At 37.4% G+C, this 13,852-nt stretch overlaps 1 protein-coding gene across 1 annotated transcript; it reads right to left on the reverse strand.

The window, feature by feature from the left end:
• Positions 1-4,633: 4,633 nt before the first annotated feature.
• acer3 (alkaline ceramidase 3) lies at positions 4,634-13,852 on the reverse strand. The gene is made up of 11 exons (XM_053331659.1): positions 13,717-13,852; positions 11,208-11,318; positions 11,046-11,098; positions 10,829-10,881; positions 10,455-10,536; positions 10,339-10,374; positions 8,075-8,133; positions 7,846-7,947; positions 7,496-7,600; positions 7,361-7,406; positions 4,634-7,205 (listed from the first exon to the last, which is right to left on the reverse strand). The coding sequence occupies exons 1-11, from the start codon at positions 13,817-13,819 to the stop codon at positions 7,152-7,154; spliced, it is 804 nt and encodes a 267-aa protein (XP_053187634.1). The 5' UTR covers positions 13,820-13,852; the 3' UTR covers positions 4,634-7,151.

Here is a 13,852-nt window from a genome sequence, read left to right on the forward strand (position 1 = left end):
GCTGCATTCTTTCTTTCTTTGATGATCCTGTGAAATGATGAAACTTTCTAATTAAATAATAAAGATAATATTGATACACCAATTATGGGAGACCACTGATGTGGTTTGGTTTGTGGTTCTTCACTCCTTGGTTTTAATCTTGTTTATGCATCACTTTCAGAAAGAACTAAAATTTGCACGATGAAACTTCTTCCAAAAAGAGAATGTCAACAACAAGTGGTAAACATAGCTTGAGTTGTGGCAATTGCTTGTCCTGAATGTTGCAAGCTTAGACAGAGTGAGATACTGACAGGTAAATGCACAAAAGTGTAATGCTGCACTTAACGTTATATTGTCACAATCTATCTCTGAAAAACTCCTATAACTCATTCATCTAACACTCATAATATCTGCTGTTGTTATTGTTTCCCACAGTTGAGCAGCTAAGTCATTCCCACGTTCACACAGTTACTTCCATTTTCTTAGTAAATGTTTTGAGTCAGTCCAGTGCTGCAATCACAGAGAATAATAATATGACGTTGGCATTGTCAACAGTGCTATCGCTGCTGTATGACATTAGATTATATGATAATTGTCTAAATTCTCATTCTGATAAAATGTTGGTTTTGGTGCTTGTTCACCTCAGTGCAGCCTTTGATACTGTTGAACATAAAATACTTATTGACAGACTGGAAAAGGTGTCATTTGATCAGATACAGTCCATATCAGTTCACATCTTCAAGGCAGGAGTCCCTAAGGGTTCAATTCCCAGAATTCCTTTATCATTCAAACCAAAATGTACATGGCAATAAGATTGTTTATCACAGCTACACAGGTAACGCTCAGATTTACTTAACTTTCATCTAGTAACTATAATCCCATGGACTCATTCCATAGCTTCCAGCTGGTAAATAGCTCAATACAATTAAAGTTCAGTTAGATAAATACCAGTCATCAATCATTGTATTTGGCAACAAGGAGGAATAAATTAAATATATTGCTCAACTTGATTCCAGATCTATAAAGGCAGAAGGTAGATTTCTAGGTGTTTTTATTGACTCAGATCTGTGCTTCAGCTGCCAAAATAAAGAAATAACTAACTTTTACTTTTATCATCTAGAACAAGTAGCTAGAGTTAGAGGTTGTAGGATGGTGCTAACTTCCTGATGATATACTCCAACTGTAGCCAGTTTCAATTCTAAGTTAAACTCTTGATTGGCTGGTTTCTGTGCTGCTCATTTATTTTCTTGGTTGCCTTTGGTGCAACTTAAAACTTATTCCTGCACTGTAACTGCACTATAACAGCATTTCTAGTCTATTACTTATCCTGTCTCTCTCCTAATGGACTCCCAGCATAAATGACATCACTATGTTGGAAAGCATACTTTACATTTCTTTGTCTATAAATGACTTTTAGGTAACTTAAAGTAATATCTGTCTATGCATAGCCCATGTAACATATGAAAAATCAAATATTCCCTAATTGGGTTTCATAACAATGCTTCATGGTCATTTTTTATATTTTCTCTCTTTGATCACATCTGTAAACCCAGTTTGTGGCAAAGGGAGGGGGTTACCATTTCAATACTACAATTTGCATTGTTAAAAATGGTCAGAAGAAAATGTAAAGATTTATATACTGTACTTAAAGACAGAAACTCATTATTATTATCATTATTATTATTATTATTATTATTATTAGCAGCAGGTTCTGTGACACCACAAACAATATGGAAGTATATCAACAAAAAGAGTATATTTTTTTCTCACTCTGATCATAAATAAATATGCTTTCATGATTTTTCATTTATGCCTTTTAGATTTCACAAATAACTTGTAGGTTTTTAGATTAACTAGAGAAATGAAGACAGTGTGCTTATTCACATCCAGCTCAGTTACAGCTTCTTTTAGTTTCAGTGTTACATTTTTTTTATTTACTAATGATCACTTTTTAGAGGTAATTTCAAGGATTTCATCATCAACTACTCTGATGGTGCAATGTTAATATACCTCTCCATTTGGAGAACTAATATTACTTTACACCAACTACTTAAATTGAAATCTGCAGTTGGAAAAGTGGAAAAGATTCATGTGTAGATACATTTTGTCAGAGTTGTTACTTTAAAATGTAGTATAGTTGTAGTACAGTCAAAAAAATCACCTTAAAGCAAAGTATGCCAACTTATAACCAGCATGCCAAGTGTTTAAGCATGACGTATGGTAGCGTCATTCAGCCTTTTCATTAACCTGGGCATTCCCAGCATGAATCAGCTCAGTGGAGACAAGGCGTCAACCAGATTACATCTATTCTACAGTGGGGACAGTTACCTGACCTGCAGGAACAAAAACTCTGTGCCAGAACACAGTCTAATCACTAGGATTAGTGGCTACAACTAATACTGAGTCAAACTCAGGAAAAAAACCTACTATTAAGATCCATTAGGGCTTTATTACACATTGACTCATAATACTGTCGTGTTGTCGCTGCAGGCTACAACTGAATTTAATGCTGGCAATAAAGCCTGTAACATTATTTTAATGAAGCGCTGCTGTTTTGCAATACCTGGGTGATGATTTGAAGTTATAGAGACCGTATGATACTTTTTCAAGCATGCAGATGCAGGTGCAGATTAAATAAAACAGCTCTGACTGATTTTCAAATGAAATGTTTTTATAGGTTTTGAGTATTCAGCACATTATGTTGATGATGCATTTCCTTTTTGTAACACGTAGGAAATAATGAATACACTGTTTTGCACAGCTGTGTGTCTCAAATAACAAAAACATGATTCTTGTTTAAACTAAAGAGAAACAGGAGTTGCTCACATTCCAGTCAGCAAGGGGATTTTGCATATTGGTCACCACACTAAAGTGGTGTTTTCCTCCTTTTCTCAATAAACTATTTCCATTGAATAAACCCACAAATCCTTGCCAGCTGTGGGGACATCCATGTTTCGAGAAATGAGTTTATGAGCTTTGATAACAACAGTAAAGGTAATAGGGTGTGCAAATGACATTGTTTGTGCAAAACCTGATTGATGTGAATATGTGGAACAGGACAAAAGTTCTTATAATAATTGTGCTTTTATGACTTGCTGACAATTAGTTGACAGTAAAATCGTGTTTGTGTTCACAGCGGTTAGGGAACACACAGCATGCACTGCAATTACATAACAATGTATGTTTTTATCATTCAGGGAGGAATGTTTGGATCCTATGGACGTTGTTTAGCCTTTGCCTAAACTTGCTCTTCTCACAGTGTGCTGAGAGATGTCAAAGAGACCCTGACCCTAAAGGAGAATTCCACACACATTATATACAGGACATGTACGTATATATTATACATTATAAAGTCAGGATGGCATAACCCCCCCTCCGCCCCTCCTCCTCTCAACCCAAACTGAGGTTTCTTCTTGTTAAAGGGTTTTTTCCCCTTGCCCCTGTCACCAAGTGCTTGCTCATGTGGGAATGTTGGATCTCTTTAAATGAAAGAGTACGGCTTAGACCTGCTCTATGTGTAAAGTGCCTTCAGATGACTTTTGTTATACAGATAAAGATTTTAAATGAAGTGATTTTCTTACTTTGACTTCAAGGTTAAAATATGATAAAGCAGTATATGTCAGACAAATAATCTGAGTGGATACTGCGCAATTTACCTCTCAAAACTACTTCTAAGGTGTGAGCGGGTTCCTAAGTAAGAAAACACAATGAGCACTGACAGTGTTAGATATATTTCAAAGATTTCCAAGTTTTTACTACTGTTGACTGCACACACTAACATAAACATCTAAAAAATTTCTTCTCTGGAACCCGTGGGTGTCACTGTGATGAGCATATTATTGGCGTAAGTGCCCTGTGACTAAAGGAGCAAATTTGTGAGTCCAGATGACACATACTTCCAGCCGTGTCCAACACAAACATTTAAATGTACTCAGGAACAAGCCTTGTGTGAACTACGGTTCAATACAAAAGTTCATGATGCCTTACAACCTCAAGGTCCAGCCAGTTTCTACAGTACCACCTCAGCATGGAGTGACGTGCACTGTTTGAAGAGTGAGTTGCACGGCACGGTGTTATACATCAATATGAGGTTTGGTCATTGGCAAGGAAAGCTCTGTCAACTGTAACACAACCCTTTCAGTGGACGCAAGATTTCATTTTTTTTGTTTTTTATATGTTGCAATACTGACTGTCTGAATCAATTGAACAAATAACAGTTCAGATACAGAAGAGCAAACTTCATTTATAATTACAGGACCTGCAGAGTGAGTACAACAGCTAGTAAATGACTGCCACACCTTCAAGTTACATGACTCAATTCAAAGCCCAAACTACATAATAATATTTAAGATGCACCAAATTGTCAATGAAGGGTTCGTGAGTCATGTGTTAATATCCCAATGATTGACACTTGAGACAGGGTGTGATAATCTGATGTGACACATTTGCTGCAGGTGCATGATGATATGATATTTTATAATGATGCACTGACTGGAAAGCACTTTTAATTTCGTTGTACCTGGTGACAATGACAATAAAGATCTATCTATTCTATTCTATATACTGGTATGACCCTTTGCAAAAGTCTGCATGTTATAAACATATAGTGAGTTACAGGATATGATTTTAAAGAGAGGTTCTTCTTTAGACAGCATGTTAGTTTGACAAGATTTCTTTTTATTTGACAATACAATGATTAAAGACTGGCACATGACCAAAAAACTGTTGAAAAGGTTTGCTCTTCTGGCCTCAGCACATACTGTATTATCGTTTTTAGATACAGTTAACGTCATAGGAACCTGTACCTAACTTGTTGGAGACATGAAATGAATGGAAGGCCAAAGATTCAGGCACAAACTTGATCTTAGAAGCTGTTGTTTTTTTCTCTCGATATCCATGGGAAGGGCTCGCCGCGAAACACGAGAGAACAAGTGAATGGTTTGTTGATCATGAACAACAAGGCAACTTGGATTACACTGCAAGGATAACAATAAGGCACCCTTCTTTGAAAACTGCTGTTCTACCGATGAGCAGTAACTACAAGATAATAACATACATTGAGACATAAACATTTGAATCATGTTAATACTTATCTTTCATACATTGTGCTTATGAATGTTTGCAACACTGGGTTGTTGTACCCAAGCATATGAGTCGGTGCATAATGAACTGCATGTTGTCCGGCACACAGCAGTTTACTGTAGTAGGCCACACAAATACAACATCTCCATACAACAACAATGTTGCGCATCTTCCAGTTACTTTAAGCTTGAGGTTCTGTTGTTACCTTTACAGATCTGCTATTTCACAGTAGCAAAACAAACCTTTCAAATACAAATGAAAAAAACCTTTCAATTCACAGCACAAATGCAGTACATGAAAACTGAGGCAATTATTCTTTAAGCTCTACAGTAGGTAGGTAGTTCCTCAATGCACTCTGGCATATTTGGCAATGTCTGAAATAAGCTGGACATTTGTGTCACCTAGTGGTTGTTTGATGAATATATTTTACAAGGATTTACAGCGTTATGTGCCTGGCATAGATAAATGAAAGAGAACTATAAATAAGAGTAATAAATTAAATGCAGCAGTTTGTAGGGGAGATGTTATAAATACCTAAAGATAAAAAGGATTCATCTTCTTTTAATTCAAATATGTTTCTAATAAGTAATGAGGGCTCAATCACATCACTCTAACTACATCATGACAACTGATATTAAGGGAATTTAGTGTATCGAAACAGGAGATAAAAAGCTACCCACAACTGACTGTGTTTAGCACCACATTCCCTGCACTTTATGAAGACAGAATAATCCGGGCATGCTTCGTTCATTTAATTGGTCCGTTGACTGAATTGGAACAATGACAATTAAAATTTGCTTATCTTTGTCAGCTGGGTTTAAACTATCAGCATTTGAGGTCTCATTACTCTCAAGTTATCTGTACAGATACCCAACAATGGTGATAATGTTTTGTGATCAATCATAGACAAGCCAAGTCATTTGAATGATTTCCAGTAATATTTCTACTTGTTTACATTATAAGCTCCTGATCAGACCCTTCAGATGCTGCTCAAATCCTGACAAAGTGTTTTCTAAACCTACAAAACCCTGGCTGTAAAATTGTACTGCTTCACAAATCTGATTGTGTGAGTGTCATGTTGCAGACTATGATATTTGATATATAAAGTGACTGCTCTCTTTATTGGGCAGCATTTTTAACCCTGTTCTACTAAAAATTTAAAGTCAATATTAAGATGATATGTAACAAAGCATTTCTTCTCTTGCTTGTTAATAGTGAGGTAAAACATGTATGTCTCTCCCATTACACCACTGTTTTACATCTCAGAGCAACTTTGGCAAAAAATGATATATATATATATGTATATAAATAAGAAATGAATAATTCCAGTCTTGGCATGTTTTCAAGTAAGAATGTTTTCAAATGAAAATGAAGCCTGTGGCCGAGCAAAGTTATGAAGATTTTCTAGTCATGAATGCTGAGCTACAATGACACAGTATTACTTTCTAGCTGGTAGTTTAAATCCCATATATAGTGCGCACATCCAAGAACAATGACACTCCTTAAAAAGGGATATAACAACACTGTGTTGTAAGAATAGCTCCCTCAGCTACTTGTAAATCTACATAGAAGCATTATTCTTCATTAAGGATTTAAAAATCTTTAGGCTTAGTAGATTCAAATATCCACAGAATCGAACATACAACGATTAATACGCTAATTGTGAATTCTAAATTGACACTGGTTCCCCCTTTTCCCAAAACCCCAAAATAAAAAACTCTAAAATAGCATCCATAACCCCTTCAACATTAACCACTGCAGTGGACTACACATCATATTGGTTTTTGAACTGAAGGACCAAATAAAATGATTACACTTCAATAAAAATTACAGAAAAGCTAATCTAATAAATTATTAGTGATGAAAAAAAAAGCTTCCATTTCTTAAAACTGGAGTCAGTGCTATACTGTACTTAGTAAATCCCCATAGAGCCGAACCGAAGGTTCCCTGGGTTGGTGCCTTGAGGTCCATACTGCCCCCTGGCTGTGGCAGAGTCCCTAGCACTGGCAGAGAGGCATTGGCAGGTCCTTGTGCCGATGGTGTCTGGGTGAGGCAGTCACCATCCTTCAGTTGGTCCTTGTCCCTTAATCTCAGCTTGTCTTCTGTGGGTCAATGTGCAGTGCAGGCCAAACTCCACAGATAAACTAGTCAAAGTTAGAAGATAATAGATCAGGACTGGAGCTTTGTTTTTCTTCACTGGCGTCAAACATTCAAAACTCCAAATGCAACTCGTTAAGTATGAAAATGAATATATTAATTAATACAATATAATATAATAAAATCTACTGGATAGACATACCTTTACTTTTGGTCTGTACTTGAGGTAGGTTGATCTGATCTGCAGACTTTGAAAAGATAAACATTTGATTTTAAAACACCTTAACATGTCTCATAATAATAAAACTGCAGCATCTGTACTAAAATAGGAGCTTACCTGAGAAGTATGTGCAAGTATGATCCCAGGCCTGTGAAGATGTGCCACCAGGCGTGGAACTGTGTTACTACTCCAACACCAGAGGGCAGTGTGTGTCTACTGGCTCTGAAAGACCAACACATGGAGTTTAAGTAAAGTAAGCTGATACATTTCCAGGCACTACCTTGTCTTACATCAGCCTTGTAATAACATAAATTGTCTTATTGTCACTGACTGCTAATGTGAAAGTTTTCCACAGTGCTTCCATTAAAGGAGGATATTTAACTCTGTTCTAATAACTTCAGAGGGACATGTTCTCAGTTAATAACCAGTCTTTTAGTATTGTTCCCTATATTATCCCAAATATTTACCTTATTGAGTTACAGAAGATATTGTCAATGTTCCACAGTAGAAAACCTAACAGAAAGATACCTAAGGAGGTGTAACATAGAGGTTTGAGCCATGGGTACACCCTGAAATAGAAACAAAAACAAAAGAAAATCATTCAGCATGTTGTTACTATCTCTACTGTACTTATGATCAGCAGTTATATTGATATGGTAATGTCTTCAAAATGAATGGTCCTCTTTGCAAACTCACCATGTTACAATGAAGATTGATCTCATCACCAGGCAGGCTACTAAAGCACCATACATGACCTACATAGAAGAAGGAACATTTATGGGTTAGAAACCCTTGTGGAGCAACACTGATAACACATTTAGAGTAAGAACTTATTACACATTGATTATCATTTAACCATAAAGACTACTTAGTAACTATTGACATCATTACAACTCATCAGAGCTCAAAGTGACAACTTTAAATAGCTAACATGGCCTTTCCAAGAGCAGCAAAACTGTCTTTTATGTTTCTTCCATCCAGTTGTTTATGTTTTGTGGTGTGTGTAATGAAAATAACAACCTGTCACTACTGTAGCTATAGAGTTTGAAGTCATTTTAATGCTTAAATCATTTGAACAATTGATTGATTATCAGAATTGTCCACAGTTATTGTTCTGTGCATTAACTAATTGATTAATCTTCTAGCTGATCCAGCTCCAGTAACAAAGCTTCTTTCAAACGTTCCTATACACAAGGGGTCCCAAAATAAATATGAGGGATCACCAGATGACTTAAGGAGCAATACATACAAAAGAGACACCCCTCACTGTGTAAACCACTATATATTCTATATGCTTAGTTCATCCTGTTGTTTTATTCATTCAGTCAGCTGTCACTCCAGTCGGAAATAAATGTGTTTTAAAGTTAACTCATGGTTTTCTGTATGTATCCTGCCTCATTTTTATCAGCCTGCATTCAAATACCACAGATACATTATAATTTAAAAAATTATAATTATATTTTTCATAATCATACATGTTAGTCATTATTAGTTGTCATATCGTTTTTATGAAGACTGCGGTTCATACTGAGGTTGGAGGTTTGATGAATGTTACTGCAGGTTTTTAGATGATTAGAAAAGGCTGATGAAGCAAAGGTGGATTTAATGAAGTCAGTGAGTGTAATACATAAAGTCCCATTCACGTGTTTCTTTCTTCACAAACGGTGTGCCCTTGTTTGGATGTAAACGTGTTAGATGAAGAAGCTCTAATACTGAGAGGAGCTTTCTGTGCAGACTGCTGAGTCCCAAAGTTCAGCACTGTGCAGTGTGGAGAGAGAGTGAGAGACTGACGGTTTCAGTGGAGCAGTGGTTATTAAATGTATATATATGGACTACTTAAACATTCAGTGGGCCCTTTATTGTCTGTCTGGCTTTTTTTCTCAGTTTAATTACGTCAAACTTCTCTTTGAACATACATGTTTCAACTCCTCATGGCACACGCTCTTTCCATGTCTGCATCAGTAAATCTGTGATCGATCAAATGGTCTATGTAAGAAAGCCGTGAACACGCACGTATCTGAATTACTTAGGCCTGGCTTGACATATTCACATATCCTCATCCCGGATTAGCGAATGTGCAACAGATTAAGCCAGGATGCACTGATGAGACTTTGTCGAGCCTTGCTTTTTCAGTTCTGGATTTCTTAATTCTGCTGTTGTGCAACAGTCCTCTGACTCACTCAAAAGATCCAGACTTCCCATTACTAATAATAATCCATAAAATGAATCATTAACCATTGGGTTAAACTGTTCACAAATTATGTCCACAGTGTAGTCATAAGCTGAAATAATGAGTCTTCTGTAAACATGGCTTCCTTTTTAAAAAGTTGGGAACCACTGTGCTCGATCAGAGAAAACACACAGGTGTGTATCTGTTAATTTGTTGCAATAAGTCAAAGCAGCACAAACAGCAATAAGAATAAAGCACTGCCTCTATGTTCTTGTTGGTTCAGTGTGACAACAGATCAGTCTTGTTATGAACCAGTGTGGAGATGTGTGATTAGTAAACAAAGTCAGCTGGAAAGAGTAAACAAAGGCAGCCATGTCACTTTGTTCTTACTGTTGTACAGAAACACATAAATATGACTAAGCAGGCACAGACACACACTGAGAATAATTGAAGCTGCTGCACTTATCGAGGTTTATGTAGACGCTTCTTCTTCTGCTTCTTGGTAACAAAATGGGCGTCGGTATAATGCCATAATTAAGGATTTAATGCTGGGTTTAAGGTTTGTATCTGTTTTTTTTAAACTAAACACTTAACTTATCATCAGCACACAGTAAAACGCAATGAAATGCTTTTTTTGTGTAATATGTAATAATGTGATTTGGTAATGTTTGATGACCAGCATTCACCACAGTAACGCCCAATGTTTATCCAAGGTAAAAATGACTTATGGCACACTGAGCTCTAATTGCAAACAATGTGCAATCTGATTACAACACAAAGTGCTCCATACCTGATGAAACACTGGCTCCTTCCACTGCAGGTACACCTACAAAAACAGTACAATGCTTAATTCACAGCAATGCTTCAAAGTACATGATCAGCTTTACAGTAAATGTAGATACTCACCACAGTGACCGAGACACTGAAGATGAATAACAATGCAATAGGAAATAAACTGAGGCTGTTCTCTTGTTTGAAGCACTCGTATCTGAAAAAAAAAGAAAGCAAATAACGAACTGAGTTAAAATGGAGAAAGATATTTGAGGCCAGGCTGGAATCAATAGATCTATTACACACAGTATACTCTAACAGCCACAAGATGATGACAGATTGTAGTTTCATGGAGTGGATCAAGTGATCAGGAAAGCATTTACTGGTTCGTTTTACAGCCACAGTCACACCAAAATTGTTCCACTGAGTCATGTGGCCATTGAAGTAGGTAACATTTTCAGTCTTGAGTGCTTCAGCGGTAATAAATCCAAAAAGGCTGCGCCACTTACAGACAGTAGACAAAAACGCATGTGCTGTAAATCATTGGCAACTCGTCCAGTAACTGCAAATAATGAGACAGAGAAAGCTCGAATTAATACATGTACCCAAATGCTGTAGGATTATATTGTTTTAAGCACAACTTATAAATACTTCATAAAGCAACAATGGGTCTGATTCAGGCTTATTCACACACTTTTTTACAGATTTGACTGTAGCTCAGCTCACCTGCATCTCATACAGCAGCGTCATGTGGAAGCACCAGGATCCAACGCCGACAGCTTGAAGACAACCCAACAAAACATTCAAACTGAGAGCCAGGACATTCTCACATACTGGAAATATAATTATGGCTTGACGGTATTAGCAGCACATACTGTACGGACTAACCTGCCAGTCCGAGGAAAGAGCAGACATAACGAAACTCCAGGCCATCACGAAACGTCTGGATGGCTCCATAGATTGGAGGAAGAATCATAATCAGGTTGCTGACAGTGTTCCCTGTTCAAAAAGAAGACAAATTAGAGATGGATGACTATACACCTGTGTGTTATCTGACCAGCTTTTCTTCTGCTGCCTCTGTGATTGGGTGACAGTATGACAGTATTGAGACTTCCCGTGAGGCAGTCTGGGTAGTGGGCTGTGATCATTATGACAACAGCATGAACTATATCTTATTACAGAAACCTGATCACTGCAGGTGGGTCATACACACACTTCTGCTGCAGTGTTTGCTGTCACAGTGTATGAATTTAATGACTGTGTGTTTACCAATTTAATGCCTAACATTAGACTTAATATTACTAAAATAGTGTTGAAATGACAAGCACAGGTAATGAATAAATGGACACTTTTCGTGTTGCTGCACTATTTTGTGTTGCACTGCTGCCATTTCCACTCATTTGTAAGGAATGAGATTCAAGTGAGCATAAAGCTTCATTGTGGCCTGCATGTAAAGAAATGCAATGACAGAATCACTGGTTTGAACCCTGAAAAGACAAGAGTTGAACAAGGCTTCAAGCACAATCTTTAAGCTGCCCTTAAGCAAAGTACTTAAGCCTTATCTACAAAAAAAGGCCTGTAGTTGAACTGGTGTCAATGTTTGTATTTGTTGTACTGTGTGTACATATACATATATATCATCAGACATACAGACAACCTGATAAGGCAAGACCTCAACATTGATCCTAATCTTGCTGTTTCTGGGCGTGGCGACGTACAAACGCAGGTGTGTAAAAACAATGAGACTTAACCAGGATGTAAACTAGTTTGAAAACTAATACTGCTTACTGCTAGTATTTTCACAGCCGACACGACAGTTACCCTTTATCTGCAGGAGTCTGATAAAAATCCAGGGTGTCGCCTCAAAGTCCTTGGAGTGACCATATGAAAATGAACTTTGGTTAGTGATAATAAATACATGTACGTGCCAAGAATACATGTGGCTGTTTTGTTGTCGGCCTCTCTCTCTCCCTCTCTGTCTCTTTCCCTCTCTCTGTGTGTGTCTCTCTTTCTCTGTGTCTGCCTTCTGCCATAACCACGTGCTGCTATTTAAAAAAAGGCAGTTAATGCACAGAAACACACACATGCATCAAACAAGGATTAAAATCATGACGGCGTCTCTTTTCCACGTGAACAATGCCACATTCCAGCCATTGTAACCTAAATCACAGTTTAAACGCCAAACGATTCTTCTGTTGCTGCAAACAATTATCCAGCTTGGCCAGCATGTGTCATTTGTGCAAATAAAAAGCCTCTACTGTCACTATCAGCGATACACTGTGTTTGGACATGTGCCAAAAGTTTGGAACGCATTTTATTAAAGTGTATGTAGTCCTACGACTTATTTAGGACTACAAAATTAAATGCATATCACTAAAAAAGCTGTTAGTGTGGACAAAAACACAGCAAAGGCCCATTTTAAACTCTAACCCACTTGATTTGAGTTACTTTGCAATAACTGTTGCATCACTACTCTGACAGACAGACAGAAAGTAGAAAATAGATATAGATTCACAAAAATGTAGTGCAAATCATTTCTATTTTAATCTTCAATTCTACAATGACTCTACAATTAATTTGTAGGATGTCCCAATGCATGCAAATTACATCAAGTGAATGTTAGTTAGTGTGGCAGTAATTAATTGAAATAGCCTTTCTTTTCAATTACCACTTCATACAAGCACAAAGAAGACTGGAGAACAACTGAATGGCACAAAGCAATGAATGATTGTTTTTTATGGCACCATTTACCCAGTGTAGCTTTGTTAAACGCAACAGAAAGAAAAGGAAGTGCCCCTGCTTGAAGATGCATGAAGCTAACCCATAACAGACGCTCAACACTATGTTAACATCTAAGATAGACTCCTGCAAAACCAGTTTTTTTATCATGACACGAAGCGATGAGGCGCCCTGACAGTCTGAGGGTATTTTATCAAGTTTGAAATGGTGTCTGGAAATGACTTATGCGCCTTTGTAAAGCGAAACCTCAGCGCCAAGTTTGAGAAATGAGTGTGACAGAGAAGACTGATGGTAACCTGCGGTGTCTCTACGCTAACGCTCACTAATCACCTGCCTACTATAAAGCTAACGTTATATGCAAAAGAGCTTGAAACAGAAGAGGCTACCGACAGCTTTTCCATTCTCCTCATTAGTTAGCTAAAGCTGTAGTTGGTTTAATGCGGTGTAAGCTAGCATTTAGCTTATAGTACGTGCCTAAAAAATGAATAATTAAGCAGAGTAATAGATAGTAAATGTACTTATTACAACCGCTGCTGCCACTTCATGTTTACGTTATTCAGAGGCGACTGTACGTGCACGGCTTTACCGCCCCAAAGCCTTCTAATACAAACACGCACGTTTCTATTTTTTAGTATCAATGCTCTACGGTTATACTTACAAAATTCTGCGATATAAAAAGAGGCGACATAATTTTCTTCACACCAGTCCAGCGTTGAGGTCGGCTGCCCCCAGTATCCCTGCCTGTCCAGCGACGGAGCCATGATGGAAAGAGGAGGAGGCTGCTAACGGATGTA

Source organism: Scomber japonicus, chromosome 13, assembly GCF_027409825.1.
Source record: "Scomber japonicus isolate fScoJap1 chromosome 13, fScoJap1.pri, whole genome shotgun sequence".
Lineage (NCBI taxonomy): Eukaryota > Metazoa > Chordata > Actinopteri > Scombriformes > Scombridae > Scomber > Scomber japonicus.

Bases quoted from the DNA above. Each gene is read 5' to 3' on its own strand.
- acer3 (XM_053331659.1), bottom strand. From the start codon at position 13,819: ATGGCTCCGTCGCTGGACAGGCAGGGATACTGGGGGCAGCCGACCTCA. The intron at 10,375-10,454 runs GTGAGTATCTAC...CTGTTTTTGTAG, and splicing joins TCAGTGTCTCGGTCACTGTG to GTGTACCTGCAGTGGAAGGA. The intron at 7,948-8,074 runs GTGAGTTTGCAA...TTTCTATTTCAG, and splicing joins TCAATCTTCATTGTAACATG to GGTGTACCCATGGCTCAAAC.